General features: G+C 41.0%; 1 protein-coding gene across 1 annotated transcript; it reads left to right on the forward strand.

Annotated features, from left to right (window-relative positions):
- Positions 1-642: 642 nt before the first annotated feature.
- sec24a (SEC24 homolog A, COPII coat complex component) lies at positions 643-17076 on the forward strand. The gene is made up of 21 exons (XM_022676704.2): positions 643-860; positions 2820-3260; positions 4074-4225; positions 4919-5100; positions 6224-6326; positions 6634-6760; positions 6885-6994; positions 7473-7585; positions 7666-7784; positions 8165-8220; positions 8425-8631; positions 10201-10324; positions 10569-10727; positions 11918-12091; positions 12409-12519; positions 12619-12794; positions 13177-13314; positions 13575-13679; positions 14522-14614; positions 14712-14815; positions 14899-17076. Exons 1-21 carry the CDS (start codon positions 647-649, stop codon positions 15011-15013), a joined length of 3123 nt encoding a protein of 1040 aa, XP_022532425.2. The 5' UTR covers positions 643-646; the 3' UTR covers positions 15014-17076.
- The last annotated feature ends 1278 nt before the right edge of the window (positions 17077-18354 follow it).

Raw genomic sequence — 18354 nt, forward strand, 5'->3', positions numbered from 1 at the left:
ACCCCCAAACCCTGCACAATACCCCCAAACCCGGCACAACACCCCCAAACCCTGCACAATACCCCCAAACCCGGCACAACACCCACCCCACACAGACCGGTATATACATATATATATATACCAGATATATATATTACCTGCCTCTCTGTTTTTATATAGCATATAAATAATAGGTACATATTTAATAAATATATAGAGAATCCTCCAGGTATTTATTTTTATTTTAATTTTTCCTGTCATTCTCAACCATCACTTCAAATAATCATCACTTCACTATAAATGAGTGTTTCTATTTTAAATTAATCAGCTGTTTAGGTCTGTGGTAAACAGAGTATAGTAGGTTATAGAGAGTTATATGTTTAGAGTGGAATATAGGGGGATATTGGGGGTAATAGTTTATTTAAATTTGTCAATTATAATCCTGTTTAATCTAAACAGATCCGGTTTATTATTGAGTTCCTACTGAACGGACCGACAGAAAAGCTTCAAATCACTTTTATTGATCTCCTTCACACTGCAGGATAAGTGAAATCATAGATTCATAGAAAGAAGTTTCTGCCCGCTGGAGATTATCTGCATCATCACGCGCGTTTCCAGTCCGACCAGTTCCGCCGCGGACAGGAAGTGCCACGTGTACTCACTGCGCATGCCCGATGCGTGCGTGTTCCTGCTGAGAGCTGCACTTCCGGTGAGCGGAGATCAGGGACACCGCGGGGCGCGCGCTACAGAACCGAACCGAACTGGAGTCGCGCGCTGCTCCACTCACACACCCCGCTCTCACCCAGAACCCGCAGAAACGAACATGTCCAACAGCGGCCTGAACTCCCAGAACCGAACCGCCGGGTCTTTCCACACCAACGGTGAGTCCGGAATAACACCCGACCCCTAACACACACTAATTCAATATACACACTATTACACACCTATACACTACTACACACTATTACACACCTACACACTACTACACACTATTACACACCTACACACTACTATAAACTATTACACACCAATACACACTAATACGATATATACACTACTACAGACCTATACACTACTACACACTATTACACACCAATATACTACTATACACTAACACAATATACACAGTTCTACACACCTATACACTACTACACACTATTACACACCTATTTACTACTATACACTATTACACACCAATACACACTATTACATACCTATTCACTACTACACACCAATTACACACCAATACAATATACATACTTACATACCAATACACACTATTACACACCTATACACTATTACACACGAATACAATATACACACTATTACACATTATTACATACCTATACACTACTTCACAATATTACACACCAATACAATATACTCTTCCCCAATACACACTACTACACACTATTACACACCTATACAATATACACACCCCAACACACACACCTTTACACTACTACGCCCTACTACACACCAAAACACACCTATACGCTATACACGCTATTACACAACTACACACTAACACATATCTCTACTTTTTTACACACTACTACTCACCTTTGGTGAGGGTTGGATGGTGTGGTGTGGTGAAGATTGGATAATGTGGTTTGGTGAATGTTGGATGGTGTGGTGTGGTGAAGATTGGATAATGTGGTTTGGTGAATGTTGGATGGTGTGGTGAAGGTGGGTGGTGTAGTTTGGTGAAGGTTGGACGGTGTGGTGAAGGTGGGTGGTGTAGTTTGGTGAAGGTTGGACGGTGTGGTGAAGGTGGGTGGTGTAGTTTGGTGAAGGTTGGACGGTGTGGTGAAGGTGGGTGGTGTAGTTTGGTGAAGGTTGGACGGTGTGGTGAAAGTGGGTGGTGTAGTTTGGTGAAGGTGGGTGGTGTAGTTTGGTGAAGGTTGGACGGTGTGGTGAAGGTGGGTGGTGTAGTTTGGTGAAGGTTGGATGGTGTGGTGTAGTTTGGTGAAGGTGGGTGGTGTAGTTTGGTGAAGGTTGGACGGTGTGCTGAAGGTGGGTGGTGTAGTTTGGTGAAGGTTGGACGGTGTGGTGAAGGTGGGTGGTGTAGTTTGGTGAAGGTTGGACAGTGTGGTGAAAGTGGGTGGTGTAGTACTCCCAGTTGTGGTACTGATGCAATAAAGTGCGCTGGATGATGATGGTGATGATGATATTGATGATATTGATGATGAAAATTATGGTGTAATGGTGATGATGATGGTGATGATGATGGTGGTGGTGAAGAATGTGGTGATGGTGGTGGTGGTGATGATGATGGTGGTGGTGGTGGTGAAGATGGTGGTGATGGTAGTTGTGATGATGATGATTATTATGATGGGGTGGTGATAGTGGTGATGATGATGGTGGTGGTGATGATGATGATGGTGGTGGTGGTGAAGAATGTGGTGATGGTGGTGGTGATGATGATGGTGGTGAAGGTGGTGGTGATGGTGGTGAAGATGGTGGTGGTGGTAGTTGTGATGATGATGATGATTATGATGGGGTGATGATGATGGTGGTGGTGATGATGGTGGTGATGGTGGTGGTGATGGTGGTGGTGGTGGTGAAGATGGTGATGGTGGTGGTGATGATGATTATGATGGGGTGGTGGTGGTGATGATGGTGGCGATGGTGATGGTGGCGATGGTGATGGTGGCGATGGTGGTGGTGGTGATGATGATGCTGCTCTTTTAATGACGATGTCTCTAAGACAATTTTAAATGTAATCAGAATGTTGTCAGAATCCACATCGAATCCACATAGAAACACACTGTGATATAATGTGTTTTTATATATTGTAAGATTATATAACCTGGTTTTTCTCATGTTTTTTTTTTCAGGTCCTTTCCAGATACCCGCCGCCCATCATCCCCCACCCCAGCAGGGCTTTCCCACAATGCCACAGCCCAAAGCTCCGCCTCTGCCCGGCCAGGATTACTACAATTCCAGGCCGTATCAGCCGGCCCCTCCGCCCGTCAGCCAATACCACGGCCCCCCCGGCCCCTCAACCCCCAGCCGGCCACCGGAGGGCGCTGCGCTACACAACCACAGCATGCCCCCCCCACCACACACCCCCCCACTGTCTAACAGCTACAGCCAGCACCTGCAGCCCCGCCCCGGGCCCTACACGCAGCCGCCCAATCAGCTCACCCCTACTCCAAGCCCGGGATTGGTTCAGACATCCGTGGCCTACAGCTCGGCAGCTATGACTCCGCCTTTTCCCAAAGCATTACAGTCTTCAGCCCCGCCCCCTGGGCCTGCTGCTAACCTCGCCATGCCAGGTAGAACAAAATTTACTTTAATATTTTATTTTACTTTCATCAGTAATCCCCTTCATAACTCTGTATAAAAACCAACGCTCCAAAATCATCTGTGTAATTTGTAGAGACATTATGATATTATACAGGATGAACTTATCAATTATTAAATTAGTTGCCAACTATTTTAACAATGGATTTTAATCGATTAGTTGTTGCAGCACTAGTTAATTGAACCAAACTGAATGATGTAAATACTAAGTACGATTTTTTTGCAGATTTTTATTAAACTATTTTGCATTGCATGTGAATATACAAATTAATAATTTTTTCGGTAAAGGTGTAACGGATCAGATCCTACCATGGATTTTGAGTCACGGATTGGATAATTTTTTAGATCCGAATTTTAAAAAAGGATGAAAAATTGTACCTCTGTTTATTAAAAATAGAGAAGTCTGTAGTGGCGGGTGTTTGTGCGGGTGATTTGTTCGGATGTTTGTGCGGGTGGTTTGTGCGGGTGGTTTGTGCGGATGTTTGTGCGGATGTTTGTGCGGATGTTTGTGCGGGTGGTTTGTGCGGGTGGTTTGTGCGGATGTTTGTGCGGATGTTTGTGCGGATGTTTGTGCGGGTGGTTTGTGCGGGTGGTTTGTGCGGGTGGTTTGTGCGGGTGGTTTGTGCGGATGTTTGTGTGGGTGTTTGTGCGGGTGGTTTGTGCGGGTGGTGTGCAGTCAGGTACAGGGCTGTAGCCTGGTGCTTGTGGTTCTGTAGCTGATTTTATGATGATTTAATTAATAAAACATAATTTTTTTTGTTTCTTATTTCTGTTTCTGTTTGCAGTGGGTGGATCTTACCCGCCCCAGCCCGGGCACGCTGGCACCTCCTACCCTTCACTGCCGCCGGGCTACCAGAGCATGCAGGCTCCGCCCTCGACGTTACCCACACCCCCTCTGACCCAGCATTACCCCCCACAGCCCCAACAGTACCACCAGGTACCCGAGCCGGTTCCAGTTCTGACCCAGTCAATGTTCATTAATTAACACATTTATTTGATTAATCACAGCAGAAATCACACGTCTCTTTAAAACTGAGCCTTTAGTGCATATTTAAATGTTAATTAAAAGATTATGTGTTAGATTGGAAAATTTTAATTTATGTTAGTCGTGTCAGTCTCTTAATTGTATTTAAAATTATGATTTCAAAATGTAAATATGATATTTTCCTGCATAGTTGGGAGGCAGTTATAATAGTGTGGTTTAGCCAGATTAGAGTCTTTATTACTGTATTATAATATCTCTATTTAAACTCTAGTGTAGCTCCATATTCCACAATCCTCATTGTTTTACATATATTTTTATTAAATGTTAATTTAAAATGCATACTTTTATTTTTTATTTATTTAATTTTTACTATTGTATTTCTTATTATTTCTAAATTATCATTAAATGTGTTCAGTCCCTTTGATGTTGTAAAGGCTCGGCAACATTGTAAATGAGGGTCACCCTCAATGTTTCTTCCCGAGTGAAAATAAAGTTTGATTGATTGATTGAAATTCAGCATCCTCCACAGAGGAACCCAGCCATCAGGGGTGTGTGTGAGAGTAGTGTGTGTGTTTGTGTGTTTGTGTGTGAGAGTAGTGTGTGTGTTTGGTGAGTGTCTGACGGGACGTGTCTTGTCGTGTTCAGCCTCCTGCAGGTCCTGCTCAGCTGAGCTCGGCTCTGTCGGCGTTAAGCCTGCAGTCTCAGACGCCTGAAGCCCTGCTGGTCCTGAACCTCCTGCAGGAGCGGAACCTGCTGCCCGCAGGACCCGTTCCTGCCCCGACACCCTGCTTACCTCAGGACCTGCAGAAACTCAACTGTAGCCCAGAGTAAGCACCTCCCACTCCTCCTCCTGCACTTATTTATTGTGTTTGAAAAATCTGTCCAACATTTTTTTGTTTAGTCAGCGATTGTTTTGGTCATGTGATCTGTTTTAACTTCCTGTCAGTAAGACGCCTGTTCCAATACATGGTTTTGTCACACTGTGACTGACTGGGTTATTTTTAGGGCCTTAGATGAGTTGTTTTTTTAGAATGTTTGGATAGTTTAAAGTGCATTTAAAATCTATATGAGACTGTCAGACCAGGTATTATTTTATTGCATTTTTAATTTTATTCTGGGTCTTCATTTGAGATGTAGCTTTTAGAATTTAGACATTAGTATGAATTTGACCTTGCTTTAACTTTTTTTGGATTTTTGCGATAATAAGGTTGACAGGGATATTTATAGTAAGCACTTTAAAATCATTTGTTTGCCCTTTATTATTTATGTACTCAAAAGAGAGTACACCCCTCACATAAAAAAAAACATGGAAATGTTTGTTGCAGTGGTTTAAACATTAATGTGTGTGTTTCCCATGAAAAGGTATAATACAAAAATGTGAGGGTGTACGCTCTTCTGCAAGCTACTGTATGTATTTATTAGTCTTTTTTTTGTTTGTGTTCCAGTTACAAAAATAATGTTTCAGTCACCCAAATTCTAATTCAGGCTTTTTTTATTTTATTTTTATAATGGATGTTGAACATTATATTGTTTCAGCTTGTTTACAGAAGGGCGGGAATGATTAGTCAGCGTAATCGATGCGGAATTTAATTGTCGACGCCCCGTTAATGAGAGAGCTGAAAAATTTGGCGAGAGAGGAAGACACACAAACACAGTGAGAGAGTGACAAATCCTAATTGGTCTCTCCTCCTGCTTAGTTGGCCAATAAGGTTTCAGTGTGGTTGGGACTTGCGGCGCGTGAGAGAGAAAAGAATACAGTGTAAAAGCAGCTCTGTTTTCATTAAACACAAACACATTTAACTCTACAGTCGGTCTTCCAGTTCTGTACAGTTTAAACATGACAAAAAATAATCGCGACTAATCGAACAAATAATCAGAAGACTAATCAACTACTAAAATAGCCATTAGTTGCATTAGTCGTGGTTTACAGTTTTCTCTTTGTTCCCACAGGGTCTTCCGCAGTACTCTCACCAGCATCCCTCAGACACAGTCACTGTTAAACAAAGCCAAACTGCCTCTTGGTCTTCTGCTGCACCCCTTTAAAGATCTCTCCGTAAGTTCTGCACTTCAGTACATATACTGTACATATACTTTTCAGTCCCTTAAAGATCAAAATTATTTTATTTTTCTTTTAGTTAAATTATTGGGCCAAAGTTCCACATTTGCCCATAAATCAGCTCTTTCAGAATGTTGAGAATGCATTATTGCATTTATTGAGTATGTCATTTCTGATTCGGATTCTGATGCATAGAAAGATCATATGGTCTTTATTATCTTTAAACAAATACAGAACCAGTGGGCTAAAATCGACAGGGATGTTCAGAAGCGCATTTCTTCATTTATTTATTGTTCCTCTGCAGCAGCTACCAGTTGTCACATCCAGCACTATAGTCCGCTGTCGGTCCTGTAGAACCTACATCAATCCGTTTGTCTCCTTCCTGGATCAGAGGAGGTGGAAATGCAACCTGTGCTATCGAGTTAATGATGGTAAGTGTTCGTTTCAGTTATTCAGGGGTTTAGTTACAGTGTTTATATTGTTTAGTCTGACTGTAAGAATCCTGATATGCTTTAATGTTCAGCGACTCGCTACTCTTTCCTTTTTGTCCTTTAGTTCCAGAGGAGTTCATGTATAATCCGGTCAGCAGATCATATGGAGAACCACATAAACGACCCGAGGTCCAGAATGCCACCATAGAGTTTATCGCTCCATCAGAATACATGGTGAGCAGCTTAATTTCAGATTCTGATTGATGGTCCATAAGGTTACCCTCTCTTCATACGGTGGTTTTACACACAGACACATGCAAAAGATTGGGTTTGTTGCTGTGTGTGTAGTGTGTGTGTAGTGTGTGTGTAGTGTGTGTGTAGTGTGTGTGTAGTGTGTGTGTAGTGTGTGTAGTGTGTGTGTGTAGTGTGTGTGTAGTGTGTGTGTGTGTGTAGTGTGTGTGTAGTGTGTGTAGTGTGTGTAGTGTGTGTAGTGTGTGTGTGTAGTGTGTGTGTAGTGTGTGTGTGTGTGTGTGTAGTGTGTAGTGTGTGTAGTGTGTGTAGTGTGTGTGTAGTGTGTGTGTAGTGTGTGTGTGTGTGTGTGTGTAGTGTGTGTAGTGTGTGTGTAGTGTGTGTTGTGTGTAGTGTGTGTGTAGTGTGTGTGTGTGTGTAGTGTAGAAATTTTTTTTTTTAACTGGGATTTTCTGCTCTTCAGCTCAGACCTCCTCAGCCGGCTGTTTATCTGTTTCTTCTGGACGTTTCTCACAACGCTGTGGAAACAGGATACCTGGATGTCGTCTGTCAGTCGCTTCTAGAGAATCTAAACTCGTACGTGAAGGTTTCATATGTAGCCGTAACGTTTACCTACAGATCAGACTCTTACAGAAACACGCTTTTATGCTGTCTAGTCTTCCAGGAGACACAAGAACGAAGATCGGCTTGATCACGTTTGACAGCATGATCCATTTCTACAACCTGCAGGATGGACTTTCTCAGCCACAGATGCTCATCGTTTCAGACCTCGAGGGTGAGCCATCTCTGATTATAATGATCCAGGTTTTATAATTAAATTTAAAAAATTGCTTTAAATTTTTATTTTTACACTTTTAAAAAACACGAGACAGACAGTAAGAAGCAGGTCTTTCTAATGTAGTGAAAGTTTATCTGTGTTTTTGTATCTGTGAGACAGGGAGACAGAGACACAGAGAGAAAGGGAGACAGAGAGAAAGGGAGACAGAGAGAAAGGGAGACAGAGAGAAAGGGAGACAGAGAGAAAGGGAGACAGAGAGACAGAGAGAAAGGGAGACAGAGAGACAGAGAGACAGGGAGACAGGGAGACAGAGAGACAAATCTGGCCAGAGAGGCATCTTCTGTTATTTATTTACTTCTGATCTTTTTTTCTTTCAGATATTTTTTTACCCACTCCTGACAGCCTTTTAGTGAATCTCAGTGAAAGTAAAGAGGTAAGTATTTTTTGACACTTTATTTATTACATTGCATTGCATTGTTTGCAGTTCCATTGGTAAGTGTGTAGATTTTATCATCACTGTATTTCATAATTAGGTATAAATTCATATTTTACACATTAATATGAAATGACATCAGCAGCAAATGTTTTCCCTCTTTAAAAAGTTGAATAACGTTTTTATCTGTCTGTTTTTGTGAAGCTGGTGCGAGACCTGCTGAAGAGTTTACCTCAGATGTTCACAAAGACGATGGAGACCCATTCTGCTCTGGGTCCGGCTCTGCAGGCCGCCTTCAAGCTGATGTCGCCCACCGGCGGCCGAGTGACCGTCTTTCAGACTCAGCTTCCGACACTGGGCGTGGGAGCTCTCAAATCCAGAGAAGATCCCAACCAGAGAGCATCAGCCAAGGTTCCTGCTGTAATCTCCTGAAGGAATTTAAACTAGTTCTCTTGATATTAGTACAGTAGAAAATCCAAATGAAAGATTAAAGAGAATGGGTGTAAGTATTGACCCTTCCAGGATTCGCTCAGAATTAAAGCTTCCCAAAGCAACAGAACAGCCCCTGCCGTCAAAATATGATTTAAACCAGTTTAAGGCTAAAAGTTCTGCCCAGTTTTCTAGTCTGTTTATTACAATAACATGATTAACCGTGTCAAAGGCAGCACTGAGGGCCAAAAGCAGCAGAGCTGAGACTTTACCCGAGTCTGAGTTTAGGCGAATGTAATTTAAAGCAGTTTCTCTGTGCTGTGATTTAGTCAAAATCCTGATTGGAATTGATCAGGGCAGTTACTGGAGTTTAGAAACTGGTTGATTTGTGTGAGGATCACTTTTTTAATAACTTGATCTGATTTCAGTCATTTTCTTTTTAAATTAGGCAGCAGATTCATCACACTTATTAACCGACAGAAATTCAGGCTCAGTAATTTTGTGAGTCTTTATTAGATGATCAATAGTTGTAAATTAAGTGTGTGAGTTGGTGATGTTTTTATTAATGATGTTGATTAAAGAAAATCTGCCTGGCTGTTTTGATCTCTTGGTTATAGACTCTTTGTCTGTATTTATCGTAGTGAATCTGGAGGCCAGATTTGCCGTATTTTTCCAAGAAAATCTTTGTTTATAAGATTTTTTATGTTGATGCTAGCATATTAAAAACATTAATTGTTCTGGAGCTCGTCTAGGAGGAAATTAGACTTAATTCCAGAAATCGGTGCAGTATGACCTTAATAACCCGATCTCTGACGGTTTCATTAGGTGTCTCTTTCTGAAACATACAGGTTCTTCTTTTACTATTGACTTAATTAATATATCCAACAGAATGCAGAAGTGATAAAGAAGTGGGCTTATTTACATGCTGTAGTGTTTAAGCTGTTTAACCAGGTTTTATTCAAAAACATAAAATTAAGTCTGTATTTATAAAATCATTGATTAAGAAAGTTTTCTTTACAAGAGATCTAGTATTAAATAGCGGTAATTTAATGAACTTAGCTGTGACTCCAGTGTGGTTTTGGGGTGACGGGGAATGTGCTGTAGATTAAAAAGATTAACATGGTTTCTAAAAGTCCTGAATCTCATGTCTCACATCACAACAGAGATAACGGAGTTAAATCCCGACTGCAGACGAGCACGAGTCTGGCTTCATAAGGGAATGTTTAGGACAGTGCGTCTCTAAGAGCAGGGTGAGAAACCGCTAAGCTAAAGCAGGGCTAGAGGCTCTGAGCTAATGTTCACCTTCCTTTAAAAAAGGAATGTGAGAAAATAGGAGGGGCTGAACGGCTGCTGGTGTTAAAAAGTTCTTCACTCTTTTATTTCTATTACAAATCTGCTTTTATAAGTGGTTCTCACAACATAATCCATTTGTCTTTATATCTTTATCTCTTTATTTATTATAGTCTTATTATGAAAGTGCGTTTTTATTTTATTTCACATCTAAAATTGCTTACTGATCATGCTGCTATCTGATATTTGTTTTCGCCTCAGGATGTTCAACATCTTTCTCCTGCAACGGACTTCTATAAGAAACTGGCTCTTGACTGTTCTGGCCAGCAGGTGGCAGTGGACCTGTTTATGCTGAGTGCACAGTACTGTGATCTCGCCACTTTAGGTCAGTTCAGTTCAAAAATACAATTTTAACACATTTCACACCTTATAATATTATCCTGATTCCTGGGTGATCTGATCATTAGTGTTCAGTACAGATTCCTTCTAATGAATTAATACAGTTTCTGCCACCGGTGTCCAGTAGAATAAGACTAGTAGAATAAAGCCTTGTGTGGAGCTGAAGGTATAAAGATCGAGTCGTTTATTCCTGCTGTAAAAAAATCTGTGTCTCTCCTCCTTTTGTTCAGGATGTATCTCCAGATATTCAGCAGGAAGTGTTTATTTCTACCCTTCGTATCACACCGAGCACAACCCTGCGCAGACCGAGCGCTTCCAGAAAGATCTGAAGAGATATCTCACGCGCAAGATCGGATTCGAGGCTGTTATGAGGATTCGCTGCACTAAAGGTTTGAGATTCTCTGTAAAGTGTCAGTGTGGAGAGAGTGTGTGAGGTGTGGAGAGAGTGTGTGAGGTGTGGAGAGTGTGTGTGAGGTGTGGAGAGAGTGTGTGAGGTGTGGAGAGAGTGTGTGAGGTGTGGAGAGAGTGTGTGAGGTGTGGAGAGAGTGTGTGAGGTGTGGAGAGAGTGTGTGAGTTGTGGAGAGAGTGTGTGAGTTGTGGAGAGAGTGTGTGAGTTGTGGAGAGAGTGTGTGAGGTGTGGAGAGAGTGTGTGAGGTGTGGAGAGAGTGTGTGAGGTGTGGAGAGAGTGTGTGAGGTGTGGAGAGAGTGTGTGAGGTGGGGAGAGAGTGTGTGAGAGGTGTGGAGAGAGTGTGTGTGAGGTGTGGAGAGAGTGTGTGAGGTGTGGAGAGAGTGTGTGAGGTGTGGAGAGAGTGTGTGAGGTGTGGAGAGAGTGTGTGAGGTGTGGAGAGAGTGTGTGAGGTGTGGAGAGAGTGTGTGAGGTGTGGAGAGAGTGTGTGAGGTGTGGAGAGTGTGTGTGAGGTGTGGAGAGAGTGTGTGAGGTGTGGAGAGAGTGTGTGAGGTGTGGAGAGAGTGTGTGAGGTGTGGAGAGAGTGTGTGAGGTGTGGAGAGAGTGTGTGAGGTGTGGAGAGAGTGTGTGAGGTGTGGAGAGTGTGTGTGAGGTGTGGAGAGAGGGTGTGAGGTGTGGAGAGAGGGTGTGAGGTGTGGAGAGAGGGTGTGAGGTGTGGAGAGAGTGTGTGGAAAGTGTGTGAGGTGTGGAGAGAGTGTGTGAGGTGTGGAGAGAGGGTGTGAGGTGTGGAGAGAGTGTGTGAGGTGTGGAGAGAGGGTGTGAGGTGTGGAGAGAGTGTGTGAGGTGTGGAGAGAGGGTGTGAGGTGTGGAGAGAGGGTGTGAGGTGTGGAGAGAGTGTGTGGAAAGTGTGTGAGGTGTGGAGAGAGTGTGTGAGGTGTGGAGAGAGTGTGTGAGGTGTGGAGAGAGTGTGTGGAAAGTGTGTGAGGTGTGGAGAGAGTGTGTGAGGTGTGGAGAGAGTGTGTGAGGTGTGGAGAGAGTGTGTGAGGTGTGGAGAGAGGGTGTGAGGTGTGGAGAGAGTGTGTGAGGTGTGGAGAGAGTGTGTGAGGTGTGTGTGTGTGTGTCTAAATTAAGTTGTTAGATGTTGAGTTTAATTATATGAGGGGTTTTTTTCAGGTCTCTCTATTCACACTTTTCACGGGAATTTCTTCGTTCGCTCCACTGATCTTCTGTCTTTACCGAACGTGAATCCGGACGCTGGGTTCGCTGTGCAGATGTCTATAGAAGAGAACCTGGTGGACATGCAGGTGGTGTCGTTTCAAGCGGCGTTGCTCTACACTTCCAGCAAAGGTGAAATAAATAAAAAATACACAAAAAAACATTTAAAAAAGAGTAAAAGTTCATCAACGGTTTAAGAGAGAAAGAGAGAGAGAGCTCCTCCACTAACCAACACACACTTCATCCAAGCAATTATACATTTATGTCAATTCAATGTAAATGAATGGGATACAATATAAGTGGATTGAATATATCAGTATGACGATGTTATCAGTTATCAGCTTGTTCTGCAGCTCAGATGTCTGGGTTTAAGGTTCTTATCATGGTTTGGATCAGCTCTTATTGATTATGAACTTTGACTCATCAGTGCTGAAACTCTGCTCTTTCAGGGGAAAGGAGGATTCGGGTGCACACCATGTGTTTACCTGTGGTGAATTCTATGTCTGATATATTTGCTGGAGCGGATGTTCAAGCCATTACCTGTCTGCTGGCGAGCATGGGTAAGCCCCTCCCCCTGCAGTGAAGTGATGTTTATATAGATTAACTTGTTTAGGTTGGGTTTATTGTAATTCAGAGTCTACTCTTCTTCCTCCCGGCAGCTGTGGACCGATCAGTGACCGCCAGTCTGAGTGATGCTCGTGATGCTGTGACCAACGCTGCCATCGATTCACTGGTTTCCTACCGCAGCTCTGTGCTCACCATCCAGCAGCCTGGACTCCTCGCTCCTGCCTGCCTGTGCCTTTTCCCCCTCTACATCTTAGCCCTGCTCAAACAGGTACCACTCATATGCACCCCCCCTCCCCTCCCAGTCATTTATAGGTGAAGTTCTAGACATGCATGAAATGGGAAAAGGTTACAAAAAAAAATTAGACCAAACTTTTCAGTTTCTTCAGTTTATTCTGGAATTCTGGACTAAACAGAATTTACCTTCCGCTCTGAAAACAGAAGAGCATTACTCTAGCTTTTAAAATATTTCATAGTCAGATTTTGTAGATGGGCTGCATATGAGAGAACAGAGACAGAAACTGTTTATATAGTTTATATAGGAATGCTCAGTATGATTGAGAAAGTGTTTCTGCAGTAGAAGTTGTATTAGTTGTTGCTATATTTAAGATGATGTAGCTGCTGATTAGCTGAGACCTATATTTCTGTTTCAGAGAGCATTTCGGACTGGGACCAGCACCCGACTGGACGATCGAGTGTTTGCTATGTATCAACTGAAGTACCAGCCGTTGTCTTACCTCATGCTTATGATCCACCCTGCCCTCTACCGACTGGATGACTTGACTGATGAGGTGATGCATCCTTTTCTTGATTTTGCATCAAAGAAAGAAAGTCACTCTGGATCCAGCATATTGACCTGGATGGATTACCAGCAAATCTGGGCAGTTTAAATTAAATAATTTTCTAGTATTTAAAATTTTGAAATAATTTACATGAACAAGATTTCATCATCAGGTTCTATACGTTTTTGGTTAAATGCACAGATCTGCTTGTTTATCTTAGTAAATGGTAGATGTTTTATTTTGTAATAAAGTTTTGTTGTTATACACAGGGAGCTCTGAACATCAACGACCGCACCATCCCTCAGCCCTTAGCGCTGCAGCTCAGCGTGGAGAAGCTCAGCAGAGACGGAGCTTTCCTGATGGACACAGGATCAGTTAGTGCAAATCAATTCACATTAAATCAAAATTCTAATATACTTTCAGTAACAACAAGCTAGAATTACTAGGAGTCTGGAAATAACAAGAAACAAGGAAAACTATGTAAATAATTGATTTAAATGAATTATTATTACTATGGACGGACCGAATATTTGGCAACTGAGATACAAAAATACCTAATAGCATATCAAATAAATAGAATTTATTTAAAGTCATTGCAGTGGATCAGAGGATGGGTTACACAGCAGCGCTGAGGTAAATGTAGTGTGCGTGGTCTGTCTGTTTCAGAAAAGATCAGTTGTCAAGTGAATATTTTTAAATTGTAGTTTTGTAATATATATTTTTTAAAGAAGCAAAATGAATTAAACCTTCAAATTGTTTTCAGTATTCAGCCTTCTGCCAAATGTTTTGTTTTGTTAAGTTTCGGTTTTGGACAGAAATGTAAATTTTCTTTGCACAGTTTCTATGGGTTTGTTTGTCTTTATTCCTCAAATTTGAATAAAATTTAATTAAAGATTTTTTTTTCTTTTGGACACATGATTGTGGATTTTTTTTTTACATTTTTATTTAATAATCAATTAAGCTTGTTTGGTTAGCTTTTGCTCGCTAGGTACCGTTAGCTTTTGTAGGTTTTGATTGTTCAAATACTGTAAATATTTCCTTCAGTGATCGCCTGTTAAAACCTTTTAGTTTTTTACTTGTTAATCATTTCTTTTTATTTTAAAGTTTAGTTTGTGTTTAATCAGCTGCTAATTATATTGCTAATATGTTTTTTGTGAGAAAAGAATGAAACTCGAAATGAACTGTGGATTTAAGGGGCGGTTGGTTTGTGTTGCAGGATCTGTATCTCTGGGTGGGAAAGAGCTGTAACCCCACTTTCCTGAACCAGGTGCTGGGAGTCCAAAACTACGCCAACGTGCCTCTGAACCAGGTCAGCCTGGCGTCATGCCTTTCATTTCCCTCCCGTTACGCCCATCGCGGCCGTGTCTCGTGATCTGATTGGCTCTGCACTGATTTGTTTCTCACAGAATCAGCTGCCGGAACTGGACACCGCAGAGTCCGCCAGAACCAGAGCGTTTATTGGCTGGATCAGAGAGCAGCGGCCGTTCTACCCTGTTCTACATCTCATCAGGTCTGTGTGTTTTTTTCATAAAAGAGGAAAATAAATCTGAAATGAAGACGATGCTCTCACACTGTTTATCGATTTAATTTCAGAGATGAAAGCCCTATGAAGTCCAGCTTTATGCAGAATATGATCGAGGACCGGACGGAGTCTGCGCTGTCGTATTACGAGTTCCTGCTTCACGTGCAGCAGCAAGTCTCCAAGTAGGCGGATCAGACGGAGATACCGGGTTTTAGAAGCACCCAGAGAGCCTCCAGGCCGACCGCTCAGGCCGTGAACTGCATATTTTTGTTTAAGAGGAATCGTGTAATTTAATCCCTTTTCAGATCTTCCTCAGACACGGTAAAAGATCCGTCACAGACAGTCGAGTTTATTTTGCTGTATGAAAATAAAACAATTTGAATTTATATGTAATATTGGTTCAAAACGTACTGCTATGAAGTCACTGTTTCTCCTTCACATAACGCTGCATATTCAGCATACAGCAGTTTAGCCCCGCCCATTCATACTGCACTATTCTAAATCATCTTTCTGCTCCAGGACAGCCAATCACAACAGAGCTTATTTATCTGTCCTAAAGGTGCAGTAGTGCAAATTATAATGTTAAATGTTGAGGGATTAATTGGTTGAAAACCGTTTGTTTTTGAGCTGCACAAAAGTGAATCTGAAATCAAATTTAGAATCCAGGAATCATGTAGAATATAAGATACAGTGAATTTGCTTAAAGTGGTACAATTACACCACAGTGAGGCACCTACATGCAGAGTTCTGAATACTGTTTTTCTTAACAAAGAAGAACTGAATAATTATGGAGATTAGTGCATATTGTTAATGAAGCACACTCTTGATAATTAAGAAAGTCCTGCAGGATGATCTTAAAGCTCTTTATCCGGTAGTTTAGAGGGTTAAGTTTAAGGTAAAGGCCTTGTTTGGACAATATGTTTTTCTAGTAATAATTTCAATAAACAATAACATTATCAGTTTAAGACCATTTTATTCAGTTTTTATGTATAACGGGTAATATCGAGGTCAGCTAAATTGGTCGAGCTCGTGGCCGTATGTTTTACAATACGTTTAAAAAGTAATTATCGTGACTAAATCTTTTGATGCAGCCGTGGAAGAAAATTGCTATTTAAAAACCCTCTCATGCAGAGTGCAGTGATTTTCATTCAGTTTTTGCTGCACATTATCTAATTAATCAAGACTAATTATGCTAATTGTATATTTACAGTCAGTGTTCTTTAAGCACAGATTATCCTTTTTATGTTTTAAAAAAATCTGATTGTCTATGATAAGAATATTTATCACAATACAATAAAATATCATATTGGTCAGCTCTGCTTTCTTTAATAAAGTTGTAACCTTATCTTCTCCTGTTAGATCAGTAGGTAACGAAGATGTTTAATTTATTACTGTTCCATATATTGACCAAGTGCAAAAAGTATTCCCTGGCCTAATAATTTATTTTAAACAGAGCTCAGTTTTCTTTTATTTTATATGTTTCCTGAGATTTCATTTTATGTTTAATGGTAAAGTACAGATGCTTTATAAGAGACTTATATTTTATTGGGATCCGGGAAAATTCTTTAATCTGTTTGATTCCGGGGGCTCAGTCTTAGTCCTGCAGGATTAGGTTGGAGTGAAGCCTGGACTGGGACTGGTCCTGTTTTAACTGTATTATGAGATTATCAGAACAAATGAAGTGTTTGAGCCTTTTGTAAAATCTACTGATGGGCTTTGGGTATGTATGAATGCAGATATTATTCACTATAAATAAAGAAAAATGACTTTGAAAGAATGATTACACAAAGTTAATGTTTTTGTTTCCTTATAATCTTTTTGGAATTATTTAAATATGCAAATTATGTTTTGCTGTATTTACAGATTTGTAATTTTTCCATAAAACAAGCAAATGTTCATGTTGAAGAATAATGCCTTCAGGTAAAACAGTCCATCCATAGTTATTATTAATTTACAGTTATGAAGGAGTAATTCTGAATGTTTAAATGGACTTAATTTCTATTTTACATACTTATACTTTAATGAATAAAATTAATGAGAGTAATACTGAGTATTGCTTAATGCTCATCACAGCCTCTTTAATAAATCTTTTATAGAAATTCCACTTACAGTTCTTTCAGTGTTTAGAGAAATACCTTTCTATGCTGTGGAGTGAACACCTGAGCTAGGATGATTTGTACATTTGTCAACACTTTTGTAAATGTGTAAACATTTCTTAAAGAATTAAATCATAGTTCTGTATGAAAAGATTTTGTGTGTTTTGTGTTTTGTATTTTATGTGCTGTAATATGTGTTCTGTAAGATGGTGCTTTTCAGGTTAGATTAAGATTGAGGCCCGTGGAAGCTGTGGGCAGGGAGACACCAGTAAAATGAGCAGATCACGAATCTGTTATCCTGTGTTCCAAAGAACGGATAAACAGTTCGTTGCAAAAGTATTAAACTTTTCTCTTTGAACCTTTTGCCACATTTCAGGCTTTAAACAAAAATACGTGAAATTGTATTTTTTTTTTTGTGAAGAATCAACAAGCGGGACAGAGTTCTGAAGTGGAACGAAATGTATTGGATATTTTAAACTTTTTATAGAAAAAAATGAAAAGTTTTGCGTGCAATATTATTCAGCCCCTTTACTTTAAGTTTAGCAAACTCACTCCAGACGTTCAGTGAGGATCTCTGAATGAGCCAATGTTGATCTAAATGACTGATGTTGATAAATAGAATCGCCTGTGTGTGATCAAGTCTCTGTATAAATGCACCTTCTCTGTGATCACAGTCTCAGAGTTCTGTTTAAAGCTCAGAGAGCATCAAGTAAAAACACACCAGGCAGGTCTGAGATACTGTTGTGGAAAAGTTTAAAGCTGGATTTGGATACAAAAAAAAATCCCCAACTTTAAACATCTCAAGAAGCACTGTGCAAGCGATCATATAAAAATGGAAGGAGTCTCAGACCGCTGCAAATCTACCAAGACCCGGCGGTCCCTCTAAACTTTCACTTCAAGGAGAAGACTGATCAGAGATGCAGCCAAGAGGCCCATGATCACTCTGGATTAACTGCAGAGATCTACAGCTGAGGTGGGAGACTCTGTCGACAGGACAGCTATAAGTCCTGCTCTCCACAAATCTAGCATTTATACAGAGTGTGGAGCAGGGGTCACTAATAGACGGACCTTGGTCCGGGTCCGGACCCAGACATTGTCCAATGCGGACCCAAACCGATAAACTACTGAGAAAGATTTAAATTTGACAGTGTTCATTTAAAGCGGAGTAACTTTTCTTGTTCACACTGCAGCGACGCGGCATCGCTCCCAATCTCTTTTCCACCATTCTCTCGCCGCTTTGAGGCATGTCCCCTGAAAGAGCAGCAGTTTATCTGCCACCAGCAAGAATGTGTAGAGTTGTAGTTCAGTGCTGTGTATGAACCAGACGCTGTTCTCTTTTTTTATATGAGAATATGACTCAAATGAGTTGGAACTTTCCTATGCATGGTTAATTGTGCTCAGTTTAATTAAAAAACACATTAAAAATCACTT

This window comes from Astyanax mexicanus, chromosome 17 (assembly GCF_023375975.1).
Source record: "Astyanax mexicanus isolate ESR-SI-001 chromosome 17, AstMex3_surface, whole genome shotgun sequence".
NCBI lineage: Eukaryota > Metazoa > Chordata > Actinopteri > Characiformes > Acestrorhamphidae > Astyanax > Astyanax mexicanus.